Source organism: Urocitellus parryii, chromosome 1, assembly GCF_045843805.1.
Source record: "Urocitellus parryii isolate mUroPar1 chromosome 1, mUroPar1.hap1, whole genome shotgun sequence".
Taxonomy (NCBI): domain Eukaryota; kingdom Metazoa; phylum Chordata; class Mammalia; order Rodentia; family Sciuridae; genus Urocitellus; species Urocitellus parryii.
The window spans coordinates 256,666,890-256,694,547 of NC_135531.1; the positions used below are offsets into that span (position 1 = coordinate 256,666,890).

The following is a 27,658-nucleotide window of genomic DNA, read 5'->3' on the forward strand; positions in this document are numbered from 1 at the left end:
TGATTCCTAATCAAAGACAGTGAAGAGGATCACTCCAGGAGATGGGAAGGTGACTAGCTTCATATAAATGAGTCAAACATTTATTTTAAAAACTTACAATTCCCTCAGGGTTATACAAAATTACATACAAGAGGAAGTGAGGGGAAAGGAAAAAAATAATACAAAGGGGAGAAATGAATTACAGTAGAGGGGGTAGAGAGAGAAGAGGGGAGGGGAGGGGAGGGAGGGGGGATAGTAGAGGATAGGAAAGGCAGCAGAATACAACAGACACTAGTATGGCAATATGTAAATCAATGGAAGTGTAACTGATGTGATTCTGCAATCTGTATACGGGGTAAAAATGGGAGTTCATAACCCACTTGAATCAAAGTGTGAAATATGATATATCAAGAACTATGTAATGTTTTGAACAACCAACAATAAAAAAAAGAAAAAGAAAAAGAAAAACTTACAATTTTAATATAGTGTCTCCTGTCACATTTCTTCAATGTCTGAGAGTGTGCTCTACCTAGTCCTCTCTGTCTCTTCCAGTGTGTCATGTTTGATCACCACCTTTTGGCTACTCATGGTCACCATGGAGCAAGGCTGGCCCATTACAATGGTCTCATATTGAAAGTGCACTCTTCCTTTTATTTTGAACATAAACAATGAAATCTGCTGAGTAGACAATGTAGAAGCTACCATACTGTCATTTTAAAGACATCCTGATTCTTAAATCCCTCCCCTGTGCCATGAAGAGAGTTTATGAGGCTGCCACATTGGGCCAGATATTTTCCGGTAACTGCCTGAGGAAACATAAGTGCATTCATGATAAGGCACCTACACCACTGAACTTCGCCAGTTAGTCAAGAATTAAAGCATTCGTAGTACTGAAAAAGATATTGCTTAGCCTGCTTTAGGACATTTGAAGAATGTGTTCATGGAAAACATAGACCCATGTTAATTCCAAATACATTTTGAAAGGCATTCCCACTCTAAAAATAATCACACTCAAGCCCGACAACGGCCCCACTGACTCGGAATCCATAACTGTTTGGAACTCAGCACGGGTTCAACTAAGAGCACCTGCTATGGTCTGACCTGAAAGAGAAGAGTGTAGGTTCTATGGGACACTGATTTCCCATGAGAGTGTCATGATGAGAAGACATACTCAAAACTATTTGTTGGATGATTTGGATTCAAAGACATAAGAAAGGAAAAACCCTCTCCCATAAAGATGGAAAAAAACATACTCAAAAGTTTGGCTGAGATCCAAGTTATAAGTCTTCATGGAATAGTACAAGGATAGGGCAACTAATTTGCAGGAAATAAATCACCAATGTCCAGGTAAATACAAATAGAAATATGACCAAAAGAAACACGAACTCACTGAGTAATTCTACTAAAAGGAGTCGCAACTGGAAACCATGGAAATTTTTAAATAGGCAAGAGCTGCTCTAGGACATCAGAACAAAAATGCAAATTATCAGTTTCTGTCATATAGTTTAGACATTTTGGAGTGTACCTGGGACATTTTTAGCATTGAAACCATGTAGGACTCAAAAATTCTTGCAGTAGGAAAAGCAGGAGAAAAATTTGAAATCTAAAAATTTCATGACTTGAAAAATAGGAAAATTCAGTTCAGTTAGAATATATCTTGAAGCTTAATCTCTGAACTTATAAATAATGTTTAAGACATTTTTTTTCCAGACAAAACAAAGCAAGGCCAACCAGGAAAACAATTATTCTTATTCAGAAACCAAACGAAAGATTTAACCCCTAATGTTTCTAACAAGAAAGCATCAAGGCTTCCCCAAGGTAAGGAAATCAAGGTCCATAAAACCAACTAAGAAGCCCCAGCGGTCCCTAGAAATAATACTTGGTGTATGGTCCAATCAAGATTAGGGAATTTTCCAGTTGGATGGCAGAACATTTTCTTAGAGAGCAACTTTCTGACTTATGTTTGAAAAGATTGAGGATGATGTGACTGAAATAGATGATGTCACTTTCTAGATAGCAAAGTAAAGGTTTGTCAGGAAGGTAAGCTAGTGCTGGGGCGAAGGTTCTGGGCTTTGTTCCAGGAGAACATGATCATATGCCAGCTAACTCAAAGGGATTCAGAATAGGTTTCCTGGTACATTTTTAAAAACTTCTTATGTTCAAAAGAAAGAGATACAGTCAACCACACAAAATAAAGGTAGAACTTAGTAAATTACTACAAGGCACTCCAGGAATCACGACCCTGGTCAAGAAATAGAACACTGCTAGCTGCCCTGAAGCCCTCCAGGGCCCATCCCAATCCTACTTTGCCCTGCTCCATGGATTATCATCTAATCATGTAGCCCACAGATGTTAGTTTCTTCTCCTCCTCCTCCTCCTCCTCCTCCTCCTTCTTCTTCTTCTTCTTCTTCTTCCTTTTCCTCTTCCTCTTCCTCTTCTTCTTTTTAAATATTTTTAGTTGTCAATGGACCTTTATTTTATTTATTTATCTGCAGTGCTGAGAATCAAACCCAGTGCCTCACACACGGTAGGCAAGCGCTCTGCCACTGAGCCACAACTCTAGCTCCTCTAATTCATTCTTAAAAATAGAACTTTCAAAGTGGATTCCAAGCCTGGCATGGTGGTGCACACCTGTAATACCAGGGGCTTGGGAAGCTGAGGCAGGAGAATCACGCCACCCTCAGCAACTTAGCAAAGCACTTAGCAACTCAATGAGACCCTGTCTCTAAATAAAATATAAAAAGGGCTGAAGATATAATTTAGTGGTTAAGCACTCCTGGGTTCAATTCTCAATACCAACAACAACAACAAAAAGTAGATTCCACATCTCTCCAAAGGGTTAGGAACTGGTGGTCCCAGCACCCTAGTATCCTCTTATGTTTCTAATCCAGACCTGACTTCTAATGTTACCTTTAAGTTTTTAAATAAGTCTGTAGTCTGGAGATCCCATCTTGAAAATGGCAATCTCCCAACAACAATTTTTGCTGAGCCACTGGGGTGGGGCTGGTGGGAGGTCAGATCTAGAAAGAAGGAAAGGACAAAGACATTTTACTGGTAGAAAAAGAAGATTGTGTGTGATAGCCATTTTCAGAAGAAGTGTCAATTAAGAAAGTGGGTGGTGATGTTAGGTGCCCTAATATATACAGAAAGTATTTTTCTCTTGTCAAATTAACTGCTTACAAAATACTTAATGTTACAGTGCTGACAGGACCCTACTTGATGGAATTCACACCTGGCCAACTCTGAGGCAATTGAAACATCAAAATATATAATGATGGTGATGGATTATAGTCCATGGAATAAAATAAGAATCTGTGAGTACACACTAATGTCAATGAAGGAATAAATAGATAAATAGAGGAAGAAAAATCTGTTCATTACAGTGGAATATAAACACTGATTATAATTATATGTAAACTATGAGTGAAGTTTGATGATGCATGCATGGCATCTCTGCCTACTATGTGTTTACAAAGGGGAAAACAGTCCATCCACAGTGGAGGAAACAAGAACTACCTTAACCAATTGAGCAAAGATAACTTCACCAGTATTGGTGCAAACCAACACCATGCACACTTCCCCCTTTCTCCCCACTATTACACACTGAGGGTGCAATATTGCGTTGGTGCACTCTGAAAGTTCCTTTATCTACCTCACCTGATCATCCAAAAGAAGAGCACAATAATTGTCTTTAGTTCTTTTACAGAAATATCATTAATCAGAGAAAACTAAACACATATGGTGGGTATAAAGATTAAAGTCTGTCAACACACTTGGGCAGACTTCTGTCACACTGCATTGTCCTCTACTTTGGACCCACAGAGAATCATTTACAACCCATTGTCTGTTCTGCAGGGCCAAGGGACTAGGTCCCAGGTTATTGCATGTTCTCTAAGCCCATGGATTTTTAAAGATGTTTCACTATCACCCATTCTTCACCTCCATCACCTTATATACCAGAACAAGGGGAGTATATAAGTTTCTGAATAATGGAAAGTTTCTGAATAATGGACGAGTTGTTTATCTCATTCCTGTGATTTTTCTCCTTTTGTACGTTAACAAGTTTGCATGTCTTTTCTCCTATTTAATCTGTCTTTTTCTGTTTATTTCAGTGAAATTTCAAAGAGCAGACAGGAAATTTTCCTTTACCTTACACTAGCCTATATTATTAAAAAAATGTCAAGGTTTAGGAAGACAAAGAAAGGCTGAGGACCTATTTAAGACAAGTGGAGTGTGAAAATCAAAAGGAAAATCAGGTGAAAGCAACACCGGAAGAGTTTTTGAAAATGGAGTGGAGGGAGGGCTGGGGTTGTAGCTTAGTAGTAGAGATTGCCTAGCATGGGAAGTCCAGGGTTCAGTCCCCAGTACTGCAAAACACACGCGTGCGCACACACCATTAAGGAAGTAGCACTCATGTGCATCTCCAGATTATGCCTGAGAACCTGGGAATGTGAATTTTGGCCACCTCCACTCTTTGAGTTCAGGCATCTGAAATGACCAGATAATTATATCATGTTCAGAGACTCAAGATGTGGGTCAAGAGGTTATTGAGCTCTAGTTTCACAGATATTCTTACTAAGCACATATATTCTTTTCTCTATCTTCTACCCATCTAACAGCGCCTGTTCTTTCCCAGTATTCAATAGAAGTTTCCTGTGTAAAATTTTTTTGCCATTTTGTCATAATTCAGAACTGCTTGCCCAGGAAAGCTCCTTGCTTCCCCTACTTCTTTGAAACCATGATTTAGAACTGTCTGAGCTGTTTTCCAAATTGCAGATTCTAAGATCCAAAATAAAGTATTCTTTAGTTTCTGGTTTTGAATTGATAGACTAGAAGCCTGACAACTACATGCAACGTATGATCCTAAAGGTGAACAGGGGAAGCCAGAAAGATCACTGGGGCAGTTGTTGAGATTTTAATAGAGACTGTATTGCATTGTATTAATGTTAGATTTCCCAATTTGGATAATTTCACTGTGTTTGTATAAGAGAATATCCTTGTCTTTTAAAGAAAATACACACTGAAGTATTTAGGAGCAAAGGATTAAAATATCTTCAAACTACTCTAAAGTAGCTCAGGGAGTGTGGGGGAGGAGGGGGAGAGCATATTTGCATGCATGGGGCAGTGGAGAGAATATGATATATCAAATGGTGGAATAGTAAAAATTTCCTCATACTATTCTTGGAATTTTTCTGTAAGTTTGGAACAGCATCAAAACTAAAAGTTATAAACAATGCTACAATGCCTGCAAATTTCAGGCTCCTGCAGAGCCTGAGATATCATGGAAATTCAAAGTTGTTTCTTTTTCCAGAGCAATCAGCAATTCAGAAGTTATTTTCCTTAACATTAAAAAATAGGGACTATGGAATAAAACCTCCAATATGAGAGAAGTGATAGGACTACAGCAATTTTACTGAATGTTGACATAATATCAAGATTTCATTATTATTTTTAGATTAGCTTCTAATCCTCTCTCTTTAACCAAGCTCTTAATTTCAGGGAAATTTTTATTATATAAAAATGTTGAAGTGGGAGATAGGAAGTCATGAGTTGGTGTCTTAGAAAAATTTCATGTAGAACACAGGGGATAGCTGTGATTCTAATTGTTAAGATTAACACTTAAATATTTTCAGTTAAAAATTCCTCCTAAGGAACAGTATCTGCAACATTTAGAGAATTTCAAAGTCTGGAACTCTCTTCATTTCTGTCCCTGGATCTTCCTACCATCAATGTTTTGCTAAAGAGCACATTTTCCAGGTCAACTATTTGGACTCTCTAGTTGTTTCAGAATAAACCATTACCCTGTGGAGGTATTGGTCAGCATCTGCTCATCTGATTATTTTAGAACATTAAGTATTTTTGGAAGATGCTGATCCTGGTGGCCAGTGGAGCAGCACTCATGAACTCCCAGGATCTGTGAGTGATAGAGGGACTTAAAGATCATCCAATCCCATGCTATCATTTGTTGGCAAAAGAAAACATTCGATATTTTCTTCTTTTACCCAAACCTGAAACAGGCAGATGGTGGAAAGAGCCCGATCTGTTATAGATTCCTGAGCACTAGTGGCTATCAATGTATTTTGCAATCTTGATCAAAGGCCCCATTTACCTTCCCCATGAAACGCTGAACAAACATGGGCTGCTATGTAGAGCAAAGGGATAATAGGGGATCAAACCCAAGCCTCATGCAAGCTAGGCAACCTCTGTACCATTAAGTTGCATCCCCAGTCCTGCTTTTTAAATTAATTCAAATCATATCAATGGAAGGGGAACTGGGTCCTCTAATAGTTATGGTGGCTTAGATGAGAAGGAGAGTGCAAATATATTTTATTTGACAATTTTTTTTTTAGATGTAAACTTTAAATGTTGAAGTAATTTGAAAGGCCAAAGGTTCAATAATATGAAGGAACTTAAGTTTCACCAGTTTGTTGGACATCAAGGGGCTTTAAGGGAATATCAGCTCCAACTCTAAGTTAATCAGCCTAATTTTCTGGTTTCTAATTAAAAACAGTTGTACAATCTCTTAAGACTTCAGTGAGAATTAAATGCAAGTAGAGAATTATGTAAAAGAACTGATGTTCCTTGTCCTTCTAATCCAAATTTATACTATTAAACAAAAAAGATTTAGAAGCGTTAATGTTAAAATTGATTTGTTGGTATATCTTTATATTGGAACAAATACTAGCCAAAAAATAACTTACCAGTTTACAATGCTCTCAAAGCCAAACAAAATATCATGGCATGTTAATTCTAAATTTTGTAGAATCTTATTCATAACTATAGTTATAAAAACTTTTTAAAAAATCTGTATGGGAGATGAAAACATTTATTGCCTATTTTTTGAATAGTTTTATCTGGATGCAATGCTTTTTTTCCTATTGCCTGAGTGACATAGTTGATTGTATGAGAAGAATGGATATCCCATTCCCTCATCCCTCAAGAGGGCTCATGTGCCTTGCCTTCTAACTTCAGTTTGACTGGAGATAAATTGCCCAAGACACAGGGCCTTACCTGCTTAATGATATTCTTCTGTGTGGGGCTGTTCAAGGCTCTTGAGCTTAGACTGGGGTGTACCTCAAGGGTAGCACTGAGGAAACTTGGTCAAATGTACATCTTGAGTTAGCTGTACCCCACAGGAGTCTGAAAAACTCCATGTGTTATTGGGCCTACAAGTGGGTATGCTAAGGAAGTGTCTGTGGCCTGACTCCAAGCTTGCCAGGAAATAGCCAAGAGATATCCACCCCAGCTTACTGAATTCTGAGGCATGAGAGTGCAAAACCTCACAGGGCCTCCCTCTCAAAGATGCTGGGATATGGACAGCCTTTCTCTAAGTATGGTAAGCTAGGGAAGCCTCCTCGACTTGTTTTTCTCCCTCAGCCCCCATGTGCCCTGCCAGTATCCATTCATTCAACTTATCTCAGGGATTCATCCAGTTCTCAGTGCCACTGCTCCAGCTGGGTCTTAACTGTTTCCTGCCTGCAGTAATCCAACAGGATTAGAAGGTTTTCCTCTCTCCATGTGCCCACCATTCTACCCCTCATCACCTATTCTTTTTAAAGAGCTGCCCTAAGTGCTACTTTTAAAAATGAAACTATAATCATGTCCCTTCCTTCTTAAAAGGCTTCATTGGCTCCCTACTAACCTTTAAGATAATGCCTGAACTCCTCAGCGGTGCATGGACAGAATCTATTGTCTAATTACTCCTTTAGTAATGACCTTTGGCCATTCTCATTCCTCTGGATGTAGTGGGATCCACCTCTCACTGTTTACTTATCCATCCCCCCCTCCCCCCCAGTTAATTCTTGAGAGCAGAGATTTCCCCAGCCCCCCAACCCCAGATCAAATCCCTATGGCAAGGAGGCAGAATGTGCTGGGCATAAGCATAAATAAAAACCCAGAAAAGAGTCATTAGCACTTGATTTTAATTAAAATTAACAGTTCAAATGAAGACTGGACTAGAATAGTGTTTAATATCAACCTCTGAGAAATCACATTTATATAAAACAAATGAAACAGGCCAGGAGAAATCTAAAAAAGGTACAGCTTACATTATTGCACGTGGATAAAATGCTATTTAGGGTGGCAAAATCCTCAGGCCAGAGGAAGAGGAAGAAAAGACAAATACAGAAGATAAATCTCTAGGAAGTATTTATTTTGCATTCTGAACTCTCCAGTGTCCTCAAAAGTATTTAGCACTTTGGACACATTCACTATGCTCTTGAAAAAAATGACTGCAGTGACTTCAACATGTTTTAGTTACACTTACATTCTTTGTTCTAGTCATGTGCAAGTTCAATGTGTAGCTACCTCACATATTGGGACATCTGTAACACCAAAATTCCCAGTGCCCACAGTCATGGACAACAGGGGAAGGGAGTAAAGTACTATATTATACAGATTTTAGGGAACAATACTGTGGCTATTGTTAACCCTTTTGAGCACTCTTGATTTTGGTCATTTATATTGGAACATGTGAAGGAATAACATTGAATATGAAAGTAACTCCTAGGCTGCTTCTAGAAAATAAAACACAATTTAAAAAGAGTTCCCTGCCACGTTCAGGAAGGTGGCAATTACTGTATATATAAGAAAAAGGGTGTAAACTTATAGAAAAGATCAACTCCAGCTTACAAACAAATTATAAAATTGATTTTGTTTTAACCTGTGAGTGTAATACAAAAAAATGTAAACTTGTGGACCTAGTTACCAAGACCACTTATCCTCCTAAGCCCAGAAATGAAATTAAAGTTTGGCTTGAGCTAGTTTTATCTTCAAGTTTTCTCCAAGTTTGTCCATGAACTCAAAGGTATTCAAGTAGTCAGAACGCTGTACGCTAAAAGGAGAGAAAAAAGAAAAGATGGAAATTTAGTTTGTTTCTAATATAGTAGGAGGTAGAGAAAAAAAATCCTAAAAACACTACTTAACATAGTATTCTATCTATTTCTAGAAGTCAACAAATTAATGTTACCAAGCTACAAGAATACAGACAATGACTATGTTTCCAGTTCATAGGGCTGACCCAGTCTTGGGCATCCTGCAGTGGAGGCTCAAGCACAAACATTCACAGTAGGTACCATGCCATGTAGCTTTGAGGTTGAAACTATCAAAAGTTTCAGTTTAGACTAATCCAATGAGAGCAGACTCATCCTACTCCTTAATTCTTAGAAATAACAAAACCTGTTGAGAGTATAGCCATGCCTTTACCTACATTCCCATTCACCGTTACATGTTCTTAAAAAAGCTTAAATGCTCTTGTTTTCATCAGTGTTTTATTTAAGAAAAACAAAAAAGAATGGACTAACTGACATAATCCTGCTGGTACACGCCCATCAAATAGGCTGCAAAGATCCTATAGATACTACATATACTATACAGATTGGAACATTTCAAACATTGTATTCTCGATGGAAATTCAAGTTAAGAAATTTGCAGTGATTGAGTATATGCACTTTATTGGGGTGTACTGAAATCTCTGAGGATATACCAGTTGGGACTTGGTATTAGTGTTAATTTTTTCTAAAATTTCTTAAGATGAGTCCTGGTAACTAACTCTGACTTTGAGAGAGTTATCTGATTAGCAGCTAATGCAATGGAATACTGGTTACCATGTCCTCAGAAAAGCCCAAGGCAATCAATGCACAGTAAGTTCCACTGTACTGAAGGTTGGTGAAACTTAAGGAAGCGATGGTAATCAATGAACATCTTATACTTGTGCTACTTATTTTTCTCATTTGTAAATTAAAGAAAATATGGGATGGAATTAGCTAGACTCTGAGTTCCCTTTTTTTCTAATTGACTATCATTTTCTTAAAATTAAATAAGTTGTTCATTCAATTATTGTTAACTAGATCAGCAAATTATAGCCCAGCCATAGAACAAATTTAGCCTGTAGTCTGGTTTTGTACACAAAAGTATACTTGGCAAGTTGCTGTATCTATGCATCTCTGTATTATCTATGACCACCTTCCTGCCACAACAATAGATGCCAAGTTTAGTATTTGCATAGTTCCCAAAAGACTGTATGTCCCACAAACTAAAATGTAGCTGGGCTTGGTGGCATATGCTTGTAAGCCCAGCTACCAGAAGATTGAGGCAGAAGGATCACAAATTCAAGGCTAGCCTGGGCAACTTAATAAGACCCTGCAAAAAAACAAACAAACAAAAAAAAAAATCCTAAAAATATAACTCAATGATGGAACATTCTTGAGTTCAATCACCAGAACCCCCAACACATACACATACACAATCTGAAATGTTCACTGTCTGACACTACATAGATAATGTCTACTGACCCCTAAAAAGGATGATGAATATCAATTTACATAATTACAAAAAACACTGGTGTTTTGAGGCTGGTGAGGATAAATGGCAATCTGACCCAGAGTTCAGGGCATCTTATACTTACTTGGGTAGACCTTTAATGCAAGCAGCCAAGTCCTTGGTCATAAAGCCAGCCTCAATGGTCTCAATGCAGACTTCTTCCAAAGCCTTTGCAAAGATGCCAAGTTCATTATTGTTATCCAGCTTTGCCCTGTGGGCTAACCCTCTGGTCCAGGCAAAAATGGAAGCTAAAAAAGAGAAACAGTCATCCCAGGTCTAAGAATTCCCAAATCTTTCACAATTCCCCCAAACAGAACATTTTTTAAAAATTTAGGTTGTGGGCTTTATTAGATGATATCCATATAGAGCAGAAGTTTTAGGAAACCTGGAAATACTCTCCCAAATAGAAACTACCCCCCCAACACCCCAAAACCTCAGAGGAAAGGGACCAGGAGGTGGTGGGAGGAGAGAGGGGGAATGTGCTATGAAGTGATATTGGCCAAATTTTGTTGTTATATTTTGTGCACGTACAATATGTAACAACAAACCCCACCATTATGCAACTATAATGCACTAATAAAAAGTGTGGGGAAAAAACACCTACAGTTTAATGGTATGGTACTAGTGCTTGATGTTTAAGGCATTTACTGTCTTAGAAAAGGTCTCTCTATCTTTTGTCTACATTGGTCTCCTCTTTCTAGGCTGCTATCTCTTTTTAAAGTGCTGTCCTTGACACCTTGTTGGAGGGATCTATCCATGTGACTTTTAGATGTGTAGCCTTCAGTGACATTTCACTGCTCTAGGGACAGTTGATACACTTGTTGATAATATTCTTTTTTGTAATGTATACTCTTCTACAAAATAGAAAAGCACATTTTGAGAACATTATTAAGCATGTTAAAATAGCTCCTATTAGGGGTTGGAGATGTGGCTCAAGCGGTAGCACGCTCGCCTGGCATGCGTGCGGCCCGGGTTCGATCCTCAGCACCACATACAAACAAAGATGTTGTGTCCGCCAATAACTAAAACAAAAATAAATAAATATTAAAATAGCTCCTATTAGTAGAATTCATTAGCTACTTGCTGATGACTTTTCACACAAAACATTGAGTAGCCTAAGGAATGTGCCTGAGTTCCTCTGGAGATCTCCTTTGGAGAACACTCTCTTATCAGAAATCAATGTAGGAGTAGACACCATCTTACCAATAGGATTGGTGGACGTCTCCTGTCCTTTCTGGTACATGCGGTAGTGGCGTGTTACTGTCCCATGGGCAGCCTCTGCTTCTACTGTCTTGCCATCTGGACAAATCAGCACACTAGTCATCATGCCAAGGGAGCCATAACCTGTAGGTGGCAGAGCATTAAGTACTGGTCCATCTGCGAGAAGACTGGTCTCTCAGCATTGAGAGCAAGAGACTTAATTTTGTCAGGTCTTGGTAAGCAAAGTAAGCATGAGCACATGGAGTCATTGGTAGCTCCTCTGCCTTTCAGAAAATGAAGTATCCAGATCTCAGAGTCAAGGATCTGGAGAAGCTGAGCTGTTTCTCACTTATCTTTGGTACCTGCTTCATGATGGAGGGTTTGGGGTCTGACTGCCTGTTTTTCACCCTATTCTGTGACTTCATATCTGCTGTGACTCAGTTTTCCTACCTATAAAATGAGAATAATAAAAGGAACTACTTTACTGTGTTGTTGTGGGATTAGATGAATATAATTTGTGAATATATATTCATATTTCTTAGAAAAATATCTGCACAGTAAGAGCTCAATATCTTGTTGTTATTATATGCAGATACTCTGCTATTCTGGGGAAATAAAGATTAAAGAGTTGTCTCCTGCCTTCAATTTACTATAAACTCATGGGGATGGGAAAAAGGCTCATAAATATAGGATGGATTAGATCCAAGAACATTCTAATTGCTCTTCCTTGTTCTCTGTAATACCCTCAACAAAACAATTCTCTTCCATGGTTTCCTATTCAGAGAACCATATTCCAGCAGTTAAGTTAATTCACTTATTTTTTTTTTTTTATGTATACTTTTTCACTTGAATTCAAGGGACCCTTTCTCCATTTGTGCCACCACCTATGAGTTCTCATTAAGTTAATAATGTAAACTTCCAATAAATAAACAAATGGCTACTTTTGTGTGGGCAGAGATCAAGTGGATCTACTCTAATTTCATTTTAGTTTTTGGTCATCTTTAAGCCCAGTTAAGAAATTTCTGTGTGGAATTAATAGTTCCTTCCATATCACTGTATTTCTTTGAGGCTTCATAGATACTCAAATTAAATTGATTTGAGAATTCAGGACCATACCATGGTGAATTTGTCTATTTATTAATATTAGGATATAAGCTTATGCCATTGTCAAAACTGAGGACATAAATGAAATGGCCTGAGTCTGAAGTAGTTTGTATCTCTAGAGAAGAATGAACAAAAAGATAGCTGGGCTGGTTTTCATCTATTTAGCTGAGATCACCTGATCTACCAGACTCTGGTCTTGAGTAGGTCTCTTATCAGGGCCCATGGTACTTCAGATCTCTTGCTTCATAGTCCTTTAAACTTTTATAACTGGACATTTACATCTGAAATATTTCTTTTGATACTCTCTTCTTATTGCCATGAGAACCTTTAAACATGGAATAACTTTGGGTCCCTCTCCCAGAACTCCAATGACAAGGAATAGCTCTCCTCATCTTCTGTGGAGTCACCACAAAGCAGTGCACCTTTCTGTATGTACTTAGTACCAACCACCAAGGATCTGGAGACAGAGGGGGTGGGGTGGTGGTGGTAAAGAGTTGTGTAATTCAGTTATCTGATATAAAAGTAATCTTGGGGCTGGTCTACTGATTTTCAAACTGATTAGAGATCTTTAACTTTCAAAGAGAAAAAGTAGTACTTCCTGGGAGAAAACAAACATAATTAAAGCCTATGCAAACATTCATCTGGGGAGAGTCAAGTTCCTACAGCTACCAAGAGTAACTGAAACTGAGCAGCAACTTGGTGCTGAGGAAAACAGGGAAAGGCGAATTTCTGTTGATTTGGCCAATTCCCCTGGCATGGAATTTCTGTGAATGGCCCTGGACTACTTTGCTCAATATTTCTTTGTACAATCCCCTTTGTTAAAAGCTAAGCAGTAAACTTAAATTAAAAAAAATACACACACACACATATATATATATTTATACACACACACACACACACACACACACACACACACACACACATACACACACAGTAACAAAGCAGCCTGATTCAAGGCTGGCAGCAGGAGCATGATCAGGACCTGTTGCCAGGTGAATGAACTCCTGGAGATACTGCTCACAGTTGCCCAACAACCCAGGCGACTCACTTTATTGCTCCTCCTTGCCTGGGTACACTTGGTTTTCATAATATCACCAGAGGGAAAATAAATACAGGAAAAGGGGTGACTTTTGGACCAGGTAGTTGGCTACCTGTTGGAGGTTTTAAAACTTCAAGTGGGAAAAAAGGATGAGGTGCGTTTAACCTAAGGCTGGAGCCAGCAGTGTCAAACCCCCACTTATTTCCTGTGACCTTGAATAATTCACTTCCCCATCTGAACTTAATTTCTTTATGTGTCAAAAAATGAATGATGGATCTGGGTGCTTTGTAGCACTAGCATTTCATGGTTTTACAACTAAGGACTATGAAATCACTCTTCCCAAACTATAGATCTACCATGGAATGACTTCAGGGCTAGCAGGCTCCATCCACCTCCACCTGCTGCTCTGGCTCCTTACCTTGGGCCACGGAGTCTGACTGCACATCACCATCATAGTTTTTACAGGCCCAGATGAAGCCTCCCTCTGATTTCATAGCTTGAGCCACCATGTCATCGATAAGCCTATGCTCATACCAGATCTTTTGGGCTTCAAATTGGGATTTGTACTGCCTAAGAAATAAGAGAAAAATTAGAACAATTAAAAAAGAAGTTGGCTTTTCAGGGCTGTCATCTGCTTCTTCCAAAGGCTTGGAAGGGGACAGGGAGCAGCCTTTTCAGTAGACGGAGCACAAACGTGGGACTCTAACACAGGCTAAATCTCTGCTCAAGCATTCTCTGGCTATGAAACCCCAATTTGGCTACCTGTCACATGTTGCAGGAAAGGTGTGATACAACTACAACTATTGCTTTAATTTCTAATTTCCAATATAGTACTGATCATATTCTTGAGACTCAGATTCTTTTAAGAATGTAGCAAAGGAAGCTGAGTATAGTGGTCTATTCCTGTAAGTCCAGCAACCCAGGAGGCTTAGGCAGGAGGATTGCAACTTCTCGACAATTTAGCAAGACCCTCAGCAACTTAGCAAGACCTTGTCTCAAAATAAAAAATAAAAAGGGCTGAGGATATAGGTTATTAGTAAAGCACCCTTGGGTTCAATCCTGGTGCTGAAAAGAAAAAATAATATAACAAAGGGAAAAAAAGATATTCCAATGACATGATATCATTCAGGAAACTAGATGTACTATGGGACAGTTTCTAGGCTTAGTACAGATGGATAGTTGGAAGAGGGAATCAAAATGACTTTGGAAAGATTTTTTTTTTAATCCAGAAAAATCTGCATCTGAACAACATAGGAAGTGATGCTGTCTGAAGAATTAACACAGGCTTACCTCACAGGTTGCTGGGCCAGAGGTTGTTATAAATTTATACTTAAGTTCAAAAGACCATGTAAGGTAGAGTTTCAATCATTACAATAATTTTTAGAAAGAAGAAAATGGGCCTGACTCATAAACTGACATATTTGACAAATCAGAACTTTCTATCACTAACAGGGTACTTAAGTCAAATACGAAACAAACAATCCTGGCTCTGTGAAAAGTTAAGGATGGGCCCTTTTTTAAGAACATGTTTATTTTCCAAAAACAATTTAGAGTGGTTTTATTTTACTCCTGCTAAATCTTAGTTTTGCTCTTATCTAATTTAAGGATTATTGAAGATTTTCACTTGATTTGTCACAGAATCAAAGGGATAAGGAAATGCAAATTCTATACCATAAATGCCAGCTTACTTGGAAACAAAAGAAAGAAAAAGGAATAAAGAATGGCAGTTACTTGTCATATATCTCCTGAAAGATGTCTTTAAAGCGTCCATCATATTTCTTCAGAATAGTGTTTTTGGTGCTCAGATACAAAGGCCAACCCTTAGACAGAGCCATTTGGAAGGAACTGTGTGCAAAATCTCCAATTGACTTGTCTTCATTGTACATTCCCATGGCAACTCCACCACCCGCTACAGGGAGCAATGAGAGAAAAAAAGAAAGTAAATGTGGGATAGCTGGAGCGAGGTTAAAGGAATCTCCACAACCAAAATACCAATTCTTGGCTCCCCTGGCTGAGCCTAGACTTCAAGTCCCTGGTAGCCTTCCAAACTGAACAGTTCGGGAGTTTTCGAGGGACAGGATAGAATGAAAATCAGTTCTAGATAAGAATAGTCTAACTTGTTTTGGAAGGGCCACGGAAATAAGAAAAACATATGGTCTTCAGGATCCCAAAGATACTGAAATACCAAAAACTACTAATATGGGGGCTGTGGCTGTGGCTCAGCGGTAGCACACTTGCCTGGCATGTGTGAGGCACTGGGTTCGATTCTCAGCACTGCATATAAAAATAAATAAAATAAAAATCTATCAACAACTAAAAAAATATTTTAAAAAACCTGCTAATGTGACAGAAATATACTCACAAATGGGCAAATAATTTTGAATTTGTTTTTTATGTACTTTAACAATTTCCAACATGTATTTTGAACTTAAAGGTGTACTCAGTCCATAATTATTGAGAGAGATTTGCATTTTAAATACTAAATGAAAATTCTTGTAATTTCCAGAAGGACACTAAGCATGTCTACTGCAATTGGTGGAAGTAATTACGCTACATGTAATCATTCGTGTTTCACAACTTTTATTAGTTGAACTCTGTTATTACTGAAACTTGAACCCATGCCAACTCCCAGGGTGCTGAAACTCACAGAAGTAGATTCTATTAAGATGACATTATTTTAAAGGAGGTAAGAAAAAAAAAAGATATATAGGTGTTATCTTTTTTTAAGTTTGTTTGTTTAAATTTTTTTTTAATTTTCCAATATTTATTTTTAGTTTTCGGCAGACACAACATCACTGTTTGTATGTGGTGCTGAGGATCGAACCTGGGCTGCATGCATGCCAGGCAAGCGCTCTACCGCTTGAGCCACATCCCCAGCCCTAAATTTTTAAAAATTTTAAAATTTGTTTGTTTAAATGAGTACTTTCAACAACTTTTGGGTAGGATTTGCCCTAATGAAACTTTGAAGCTGTAGGGGGAGAAAAGTAAAAAAAAAAAAAAACAAATATTTCACTTTCACAGGATAAATTACCAGAAGGGCAAGGAGAAAATCTTAGCAAATAATGCAACCATTTCTAAATACAAACCCCACCAGAGCAAAGGGCAGGATTGCATGACAGATGATTTGGGGCTATTAATGTTTAATTTATACTATTTGTGCATAAGGTATTCCTGCCAATCTTCCCTCCATATTTTAAGACAAATGCATAAATGTCTCCTTGTCATTGCCTATATGCATTTCCAGTTAAGTGACTAACCCTTCATGCCTTATTCATGCCATGGGAGGGCATGGAACCAACTACTTTTTATGTTAGATTTTTGGTTCTGTAGAAGTGTAGAATTAGGTTATATTTTTAGGCAGTCACATAATTAATTTTGAAAAAAAAAACAGTAATAATGTTTCTAAATCATTTGTTTTTAAAAAAAGAAGACGTAGCTTATGATGGACTCATACATACCTTCAAAGTTATGTACCAGGTATGTCACCTTCTGGGTTCCATCACTTGGTGTGTAGGTTATCTCTACTTTTCCAGGCCCAGGAACAACAAAATCAGTTGCTCTATACTATATAAGTAGGAAAAAGGTATTAAAAAAAGAAAAATATCCCAATAGGAATTATAAGGAAATTTTATATATATATATATATCTGAGAGAGAGAGAGAGAGAGAGACAGCGAAACACACATGAGCATAAGAGGACACCAAGATAAACAAGAGAATATAGCTTGTCCTTTTTTTTGTTGTTGTTATTAGGGATTGAATTCAGGGGTGCATAACCACTGAACTACATTCCCAGTCTTTTTTATTTAATTACTCTGAGACAGAGTCTCCCAAGTTGCTGAGGCTGGCCTTGAACTTGGGATCCTCCTGCCTTAGCTTCCTGAGTTGCTGGGATTACAGGCCACCACATCTGGCAGATCTTTAAAGAGATAGAAATGAAGATAGTCCAGAGCTCCTCTAGTTAGTGGTAGTGCACATTAAAAAGTCAGTCAGTATTTATTAGTAGGCTACCATGTATGTGACAGTTTTATGGGCACTGATACAGAGAACACAGAGAATAACACAAGATACTTTCTTTAGGAAGCTTACCAACCTAATAAAGACAATACTAAGTGAGAAGTGACAGAGAGTTTTCAAATGTCAGAGAGTCATAAACTAATAAATCAATAAAAATGCTGCAGGGTGATGAAGAGATACGACCTGGCCTACGGGCTGAGGAAGCTGTCCTGCAGGGAGGATTATAATCCTACTTGTGCTGAAAATGATGATAGAGCTGATGCTTTGTCCTTACTATGTATCAAATGCTTTAAGATGATCTCATTTGATTCTCACATCAATCTTACAAAGATGTCAGTGTGATATAATGGAAATAATGCATCCTGAGTCTAGAGACTTGGGATCCTTACTTAGACTTTCAGGACTGTCGTTCCAGTTATCACTTGTCCACATGAAAAAAATCATCTGGAAGCTGCTGTGACAGTTGATGAACCCCCCAAAAATCCTGTTCACCTCCCTCATGAGCATAAGCCATTCCAGTGGAGAAATGTACCTGGTATACATGAGGTATTCACAAGTCATTCGTGCACTGAACCTTACTCAAAGACTTGGGTTAATTGGGAGACTTGGAGTTAGGAATTAACAAGCACCAGCCACACCTATAGGTTTATAGTAATACTAACAGTAGGTAAAAGAGCATTCAGATAACAAAAAAGATTAAATATCTACTCTACAAAGAACACTTATGACATATAAAGTCATTCACTATGGGTTGCTGATTTGTTTCCATTTCTCAAAAGGAAGAACTGAGACATCAAGGCACTGTAAATGCTTTGCATAGGGTTTATGCACATTTACACAGCAAATCAACCTGGCATTTGAAAATTTTAATCTTGACTTTAAACAACAGAATGTCCCTTATTACAAATGACTGATGCTACAATTAAAAAAAAAAAAAAAAGACAGACCGAATTGGTAAGAACTGCCACCTATGCATCCTTGCCTGGGACTCTGGTACCTGTGAGGGGCCTGGCCAGGATGAAGGGACAGTATGAGCCACAGGGTGGAACAAAGTTAACCGACTCCTTGGGGACTGAGCTGGCAACCCTGTCCCCAGAAACATCTTCCCTGGCCACACTGTTTACAGGGATGACTACATAGAAGTGCGGATTTTGGATTTTAGCATTAGGGAATTCCTGTTTTTAAGGTTCTTGTAAGACATAAGCTTCTTTCTATGAAAATCTGAAACCTGTCTCAACACAATTTGGAATTTGTTTAATTGGCAACTTTTCTGCTTAACTTGGCAATGAGTCTATTTGTATAGGAATACAGAATCCATTTTTGTTTTTCAAGTAGGAAAGAATGTTCTAACTAGATTGCTTTTGAATACTAAGCCAGTTATCATGTTTAATATCATATTTGGTAGTTCTCAACCCTCTCTGTACATTAGAATCACTTGTGGAACTGATTCAAAAGCCTGAATTCAGATTTCAGCTGGTGGAGATGGGACTCAGATATTAGACAAAAACCAAAAAGGTAAAGCTAAACCTAACCAAACCAATAAATCATTCATAAGTGGATCTTATTATGCAGCCAGCATTGAAAACCACTGATCTGGTAGGATCATATGATACTACTAAAAAATAAAAAAAATAAAAAATAATTGGCCATTTGTGTGATATAACTAACAAAGGATAAAGAAAGAAAAAAACATGTTTGGCAAAAATCATGTGTTGAGATGGGTATCTACAGTAAGTTTATGTGTATTTACCTCTACCTAAATGTGGGTAAATATACAGCTACACATACTAGAATTTCTAAATTTTGCAACTTTGCTTAATGGGTGTAGACACCAAAAGATAAGGATAAAACCCATATAAATCAGAATTGCTGGGCCATGTAAAAATATATGGAAAATTATGCCCAAATGACTTACTTGGTCCCCATAAGCATGACGGCCTATGATGATGGGTTTTATCCATCCACTCACAAGTCGTGGGATATTTTTGCAGATAATTGCTTCCCTGAAGACAGTGCCACCCAGAATATTTCGGATAGTGCCATTTGGTGATTTCCACATTTGCTTCAACTTGAACTCCTCAACCCTCTTCTCGTCAGGGGTGATAGTAGCACATTTGATGCCAACATTATACTTCTTTATAGCTTCTGCAGCATCCTTGGTGACCTGGTCATTGGTGGCATCACGATTCTCTATGCCTAAGTCATAGCTAGAAAGGGAAAAAAGTATCAATACTTCAGGAAAATGAATAAGTTATAATCCATGACCCCACTGGTGACAGGCAGAGGTTGCTATGCAGAAGATAAAGGCCTCAAAGACACCTAAATCTGTCAAGTTTTAGCACTGATGTACCCTAAACATAGAAGATGACTGACAATTCAAGAAGGAAGTAAAGAGTCAAGAGAACTAGGCTAGTGGGCAGCTGTCTATCCGGAAATTGAATGGAAAACAACGAACTCTGCCAAATTGCCCCCTATTTTTCACCATCTTGAGGCAATAACAACACATGAACAACCCTTTGGCATGGCTTCCCTCTATATAATTAGCATACAAGTTAAACCTAAGCACCACCTAATTTTCCCTTAGTAAATATTGTGCTTGAAAAATAAAGGGGTGGAAGGCTTAAAGGATGTTTTGTATTCTGACATTAGTGAAGGGTATAGAGATTACTGTTGTGCAAAAAATACTAATGACTGCTTCATTTATGCCAGTTAGTCATAAGGTGAACCTTCCCCTAATTCTTGGGCAAGTCTCTATGTTCTGGAAACAAGCCTGCAGTTTATTGGATAAATAGTAGAACCCATCAACAGTTTCATATGCACCAGAAAGTTTTAGCTCAACGTACACCAACACCCATACTGCAGGTCATTCAGAGCTGAATGAATGTTGGCTGTTCATGGAACACAAAAACATGATTTTATGGAAAGTAGTAAAAACAAAATAATAGAATAACTTATTTTGTTCTCTAAGAATTTAAAGTTTTTCAGCTCTCAAAAATTGCTAAACCAAATAGTTTCTAGATTTCTGTTCTTAGTTTTCACATCTTCTTTCCTTAGATATCCCAACTGCTGATGCAAACATAGAAATAGCAATCTTGATTGATTCGCAAATAAAAAAAATGTCTAATGCTTCAACTTTAGATAATTCACATAAATCTAAGAAAGCCATATACTTTCTTATCTTCCTGCATAGGAAATGCTGAATATAGACAACGTCTAATCCCAACTCCACAAGAAGGATGGCCACAGTTTTCATGTTCCTAGGTATGATTCTCATCAGAAGAATCTACCAGAAAATTAGTGGATTTTCTGCTTCCCTTAACATTTCTAAAAGAAAAGAAGAAATAAATAGCCAGGACCACTACTGAGTCTTCATAAAAACAACAACAACAAAAACAAAATCAAAAATCAAAAAACAAAATCAAAAACAATCAATCACTACACTTCTTTCAAAAAGAAGCAGAAATAACAGCAATTTTGGAACAACTTAAAACTTATTTGAACTTGCAAGAATTCTTTAGTTTGTAGCCACTGACTTTTTTTTTTTTCTGCCTACGCATAAAGACACCCCTTTAAAAGGCCTTATGAGTCTATAGTAAAGAGGCTAGCATTATTATTCTGGACCCTGTAAACCCCTGCAAGTTCACATAATGTCATGCAAAGTTCTGAAAAAGGAGAGAGTTTGTGAAATGCTTCTTCAACCCACTTGGAAACTGTTTTTATGCTCTGTTCCCTGTATGTTTGGTGGACTCCTACAAGCACAGTCTTTACACCACATGGTGGCTGCAATATAGACATTATCAGCAGCTTAATTTTAGAACAATTAAAAAGGGTGTCTAATGGCAGCATGAGAACTGAAAGTCTAAACCAAAGCAAGTTAACTGAAAGTCTAAACCAAAGCAAGTATTCAGGACACATTCTGAATACTTCTGGATGGAGGCAGACACTTAATAGTTGCCAACAATTTGTCTGAAACGTGTTGCTCTACATTTACTATACCAGGCTTTAGCCACTTCACCTTTTTAAACATTCTGCCTCTACTTAGTTTGAATGTTCAAAAACAAGAGCCGCTTATAAAAGACACAAGAAAAAAATGAGAGAACATACGAACATACTTTCACATCTGCCCCCAAACACTGTAAAGATGGGGCAAAGAGACAAAGATGACCTAAGGGAACTAGGTTTGAGGTGGGTGTCTCAGAGAACCATGAGGGTTCTTTCAGTGCAGCAGCTGTATGAAAGGGCGAAAGGTCAAGAATGAAAAGGAAACATCCACTGACTGATTAAGAGAATGATAGAAAATTGAGATTGAAAGGATAAAATTTAGTTTACTGTTTCTTACATCCTCTCTTTTTTTTCTCTTCCACAAGTAATTCATTGTGCTACTTATGGGCACTGATTTATTACAAATAAAACCATCACTGGAATCAAGGTAAGAAAGCCCTCAAAATTTGTTCCCCTTACAATTCTTGAGTTCTAGATAATGATAAATCCAGTTTTTCTACTAGAATGTTAAATTAGAAGGTTCATTAGGTATATTTAAGCCTTGTTCACAAAACATGGCTACATCTATTTTTAAAAGCCAATTGCACCCTGAAATAACTTAGATTAAACTTTCTGAATCTGCTAGCTTCATGGAGGAATAATTCATTTACCTATGCAGATCCAATTCCACATAAGGAAAAATGAGTTTTTCTTTAATCAGTTCCCAAATGATTCGTGTCATTTCATCTCCTTGCATCTCTACCACAGAACCGCCATGGATTTTTTGGGACATTTTTACTTCAATAAATCTAAAAAGAAGAACAGATTGGATATATGCCTTGTCATTATTTCATTATAAAGTGGAAATGAAATATAAACAATCTCGTGACTACTAAAAGAACAGTTCATAATAGTTCTTACATGCAAAGCAAATAACAATTATATTTACCATCAGAATCGAGAATTTTCTCTGTATAAAGCATTGTGTTGTGTTCTTTATTTGTGGTTTGTGTCAGCCCTATTAGTCAGCCCTATAAGATGGAAATTGTTTAACCATTTTACCTTTAGAGAAAACTAGCTTTGCCCAAGGCCACCTTGCTAAAGGGTAGGGGTGTCTGACCTTGTACATGTCCTTAATAATGCAATCACTATTCTCAACTATTGGTTTGTCTTATGAAATGAGATTATTTTCACAATATCATCCTATTTGAACATATTTATCCAATTCAATTCCTCATTTTATTGGGCCCATAAGATGAGCAGAACAGCAAGTGCTAGTATTTCTCCTAAAAGGCTGTTTTGGTGAAAATAACTACCATTGAGGAGATTCAACTGGTTCTTATGACCCATATTCCAGATAACTTCAGAAGTGCAAGACAAAGAATTCCTGGTGGAACTGTGCAAGATAAAGAATTCCTGGTAGAACTCTGCTTTCCTAGAGACAACACAGGCTTCAGAGATGTGAAGCTAAATACAAAAGTGACTTCTTAATTAGAGAAATCTGAATAGGAAAGGTCCCCTGCCCAGGACCCAAGCATGTCCCTGTCTTGTTCTTCAGTATCCTAACTCCTCCATGGTTCCTCTGGCCCTTCACAGGCGAGGATAAGCTGCTAGTGGGTGGGATGGGGGAAACAGCATTGTTTTAGGGAGGCATGGCCCTTTAAAAAATGGCATGTGGGGGTACAAAATACCAATTAATCTAATCCCATAAAGAACAAAGCTGGATCCTTTGGAAGAAATGAAACTGTGAGCCTTCAAAGAAGACCATGGTTTACGCTTATTCCCGAAGAGACACAGGCCTTGAGCCTGCTAAAAGAATCTGTTCCTTCTCATGACACTTTAATAGAAACTTTGCCCAGCAACACAACTGCAAATTACTTTTAACCCCTTAAGTTAGAGTGAGGACTGAAAAGTCAGGAGAAATCAATTGAAAAAAAAATACAAAAATAAATAAGAAGATTAGATCAGAAGCTGAAAAACAGTCTCTCTTGAACAGTTGAGCTAAAGCATTCTGGCCTTTAAATAAAAAATTATAATACTTAGTAAGCTGTAAACCTTAGTTTCTTGTGATAAATGAGGATATAATCCCAACCCCAGGCGCACTTTCACTTCTCAAATTTGTAGTTCTAGATTCCTGCTTATTAGTATTCAGGAGGCTCCCTATATCTTACCAGGGAACTTGGAACTCAACTAGAATAAAAGAAATGAGCAAACTTGTGGATGAGTTAATTACTTCTATCAGTAATTTCAAGAACATTTTATAGTATAGCTTTAAGTGTATGAATCTGTCATGCTTAATCCTACTTTCATACTTGTCTTTGCTTTAAAACATAACAAATAAAAGCAGCGGCAAGCTAATCTTGGTTTTGATAGTACATTTTCATGGCCATGTTCTTACACAGTATTATGTAATAGTTATGACTGGGCTATTTTTCCTTGATGGCAAATACAGTTAATAGATCAGACTCTGTACTTAAAATGTCAAAACTAAGGAACAGTTTTTTTTTTTTTTAGTTTCCTTCTCAGTGAATGCAAACATACTCTCTGCAATAATTTTTCTACGTGTTATAATGCATTACTGAACATTTTAAGTTTTCCCTGCATTAATTATGTATTAAATTTTTACCATCTTTCAACAACAACAACAACAAAGAATTATTGTTACTACAATGTAAGGCATTAGTGTGTTTCTTCTGGATTTGATTTTAATGCCCTGGGCTTTAGATCTCACTGGATTCACTGAATTCTTATACCTCTCTGATTTTCTGTGTCCATCCAACCCCAACTTCTGAAAGAAGGGCTGTTTCAAGCCCAATAAATGAACAGCCACCAGTTCATTTATTTAATCTGAAGGTAGTTGAATTCCAATCTCCTGACATACTAGTGTAATTCCAGAAAACAAACTTGGAATAATAATACAGGGTAGTTCAAGTAAAAAGAGCCACTTGCTCTATTTTATTTTTGTTAACCTCAAATTTTTAGCCAATTTTTAAAGGCTATGTTTAAGAACTACAATAATTGCTGGCCAAATATAGTCTCTTGCAGATCAGAGAAGACGCTAGGCTAAAATAAATAAAGCGGTTTCAATTTATCATTGGAAATATTCTTGACTCATTCCATTGCAGTACCTTAGCTTGCCCTCAAAACTAATTAAAGGCAGGATGGCCACATCAAAGAAAGTACAGAAGAAGAGAAATTATGAATTCTCACCTTTACAGTGAATGGACTTCTAGTCACACCAACTCCTCTCAATCTTGTGGACTCAACTGCAGTTTATCTCCTAAAACACAACAAAACCGGGAATAGAAAGTCTTAAAACACACACACACACACACACACACACACACACACACGTCAGGAGGATTTAGCTGTTTTTAATACCAGTCAGGTTGCCTGATTTATCTGGTTTAAAGTACAGTGCTGAGTATCCAGAGGAGCAAAGGGCAGCTTTGGGTCCAAGTCCACCTTCCAAATAAAGGTCGAGGGAGTACAAATCTTTCTGCGTGCACACATCTGAGGGTGCGTCAGAGGGTGTGTCCCTGGTCCGTAGTCTGTTAGCTGGCCTAGGGGTTTGTACGTCCTTGGGTGACGCTGTGAGCTTGCAGAAGTCCCTGTGGACGTTGTGCAAGAGGGCTCCAACGGAATCTGGACGGGTTCCTCTTTCCAGATTTCCACTCCTGATGTTCCCTATCGGGTGTCGGGACCTTTAACACCCAGACACTTGGAGCTGGCGGAATAACGCCCTCCTAGAACTTGAAATCCCGTCTCAAGGGAGGAATGCTTTCCCGACCCCCACCACGCCCCGGGGCGTCCTAGGGAACAGTCTTCGGATCCAAACCAGAGCTCCGCCCCCTCGCGCCCCCAGGCGGACGCAGCCTATGTGCCACCGCCAGTCCCTCGCAGCCTGAGTTCGCTGTCCACGCCCAAGTCCTCAGCTTACACCCTTCTTTGCACCCAGTTCCCCACTGTCGCATGTTTTCTTCCTATTATATCCAAGACGGTCTTCTAAGCATCTTTGAAACCTCCTGCAGCAAGATTTTCCTTTCCGTATGCAGATCTGGTCTTCCACTTGTCACTGCATCCCACTTCCTCAGCGCCCAATTTCTTCCTCCCATGCCCAAGAGCAGGTTTCCCTACCTCCAGCACCCTCTTCTTCCTTTTTTCCCTTTCCCATGCTGAATACCTGGATTTGTCCCTACTTGAATTTAGGCCTTGCCGCTAAGTTCCTCCCTCCATAGCCAAGACCTGAGCTTTCTTTCTTTTCCACATTCCAGCCTTTTATGAATTAAAGCCTCCCACAGCAGCCAGGGACCTGGGCCGCCCCTCGAAGCCTGAGGTTACCTGCAGGGGAAGGTACGTTGGCGAGCAGCCGGAGGCGCCACAGTTATTCACACGCTCAAACTCACACGCACACACAGGCAATCCTCACTGGGCCCAGCTGTTTCAGCCTGTGACACCACCTCTGTACAGATCCAGGGACCAGTGGGCGGGTCAGGGCTTTTCCTCTTCCCGGCTTTTGTCCCCTCCCAAGCCCCACCTCCTCAGCCCACCTCCCGGGGCCCCGCCCCTGTCTCCAATCGCCGCCTGCCGACTCCTCGGGTTGGGCGGGGCCAGGGCCTAGGGGCGGGCCCAGGGAAGCTGGGGCTTATTACTTGGGGCGACCTCCGTGTCCTCCAGGTGGGGGAAGGGGCTTCCTTGCAGCTGGGATTCCTCTCCAAGCCCAGCTGCCGAGGAACGTGAATGCCACCTGCAGGCCGGGGAGCTGGCCGCGCTGAGGCTGCGGCAGCCCGGCCATGTACCAATCTTGAGCATTGTGAAGCGTGTTTTCAGGTCCGCAGTAAAGGCACCCAGACCAGCACCTCGGCGGGTTCCCTACCCGCTTCTGCCAGATGGTCTGTAGATTGTAATGTGCCTTTGGAAGGAAAGTGTTCCAGCCAACATGGGGTTGCTTTGGGGCTGCCAGAATGCAAAGGATGCAACAGATATAAAAGCAACCCTGCCTGCCTCAGTAAATAATTTCCACCACAACCAATAACGAGATCTTTAGGGTTTTATGCACCTATAATTCCAGTTATTACCATATACTATAATAAGCCCCATTTACAATTTGCATTAAAACATAATGAAAAAGATGATTATCCGGGTTCCAAGGTAGCTGCACTAAAGATGTGAAGCCTTAGAAAACAGTGGATTTTTAAAAAAATTCCATTTCCTCCAGAGATTCATTTTTGTATGTGTATTTCTTAGTCTAGAAAACATGGGAAAAACAGTATTTTATATTGCTATTTGTAGGATAATAGCATGATCAAGAGTCAATGTTCGAAATTTTATTTTTTAAAATAATCTTTCATTGGATTATAATTGACAAGCAGGGCAAAATGCTCAAGGTGCATTTTGGACGCTAGAGGGCACTAGCATTTTTCCCACGAGAAAAGGGAGAAGAAAGCAAAAACCCAGCCAATTTATTAGTTTTTAATATGGATTAACGGATATTAGCATCCACGTCTACTTATTCCTGAAAAAATGGTTATGAAAGAGTGAAAGGGTGTATCTGCATCTCAAATCTCAGATCTTTGGTCACCTGAGATTGTAAATTTTACTCCATATCACATCTGGTTCCCGTGGTTTATTATCCCTTGCTGCTTATTAAAAGTAAGCAATCATACCCATTCTTATTCAGGGCATCCTTCAAGTTACCTAAAATATAGTTTCATAAAAAATGTTGGTAATGGGCTGGGGTTGTGGCTTAGTGGTAGAGTGCTTGCCTCTCGCGCATGAAGCCCTGGGTTCCATCCTCAGCACCACATAAAAATAAACAGGGCTGGGGATGTGGCTCAAGCGGTAATGCGCTCGCCTGGCATGCGCGGGGCCCTGGGTTCATCCTCAGCACCACATAAAAAAAAATTAAATGTTGTGTCCACCGAAAACTGAAAAATAAATATTAAAAAATCCTCTCTCTCTCTTTAAAATAAATAAATAAAAATAATTTTTAAGGCTTGTTAGATCTACCAAATCATTC

General features: G+C 38.7%; 1 protein-coding gene across 3 annotated transcripts; it reads right to left on the bottom strand.

The window, feature by feature from the left end:
* Nucleotides 1-7,886: 7,886 nt before the first annotated feature.
* On the bottom strand, nucleotides 7,887-26,130 carry Idh1 (isocitrate dehydrogenase (NADP(+)) 1). 3 transcript variants are annotated; one of them, XM_077803401.1, is made up of 10 exons: nucleotides 25,981-26,130; nucleotides 24,850-24,919; nucleotides 22,311-22,448; nucleotides 19,574-19,865; nucleotides 17,101-17,206; nucleotides 15,374-15,551; nucleotides 14,061-14,212; nucleotides 11,503-11,643; nucleotides 10,385-10,547; nucleotides 7,887-8,812 (listed from the first exon to the last, which is right to left on the bottom strand). In XM_077803401.1, exons 3-10 carry the CDS (start codon nucleotides 22,430-22,432, stop codon nucleotides 8,722-8,724), a joined length of 1,245 nt encoding a protein of 414 aa, XP_077659527.1. In that variant the 5' UTR covers nucleotides 22,433-22,448; nucleotides 24,850-24,919; nucleotides 25,981-26,130; the 3' UTR covers nucleotides 7,887-8,721. The 3 variants fall into 3 exon arrangements, with proteins under 3 accessions (XP_077659527.1, XP_077659536.1, XP_077659530.1); XM_077803410.1 differs by having other exon boundaries at nucleotides 26,046-26,124; XM_077803404.1 differs by lacking the exon at nucleotides 25,981-26,130 and adding an exon at nucleotides 25,021-25,354.
* Nucleotides 26,131-27,658: the final 1,528 nt, after the last annotated feature.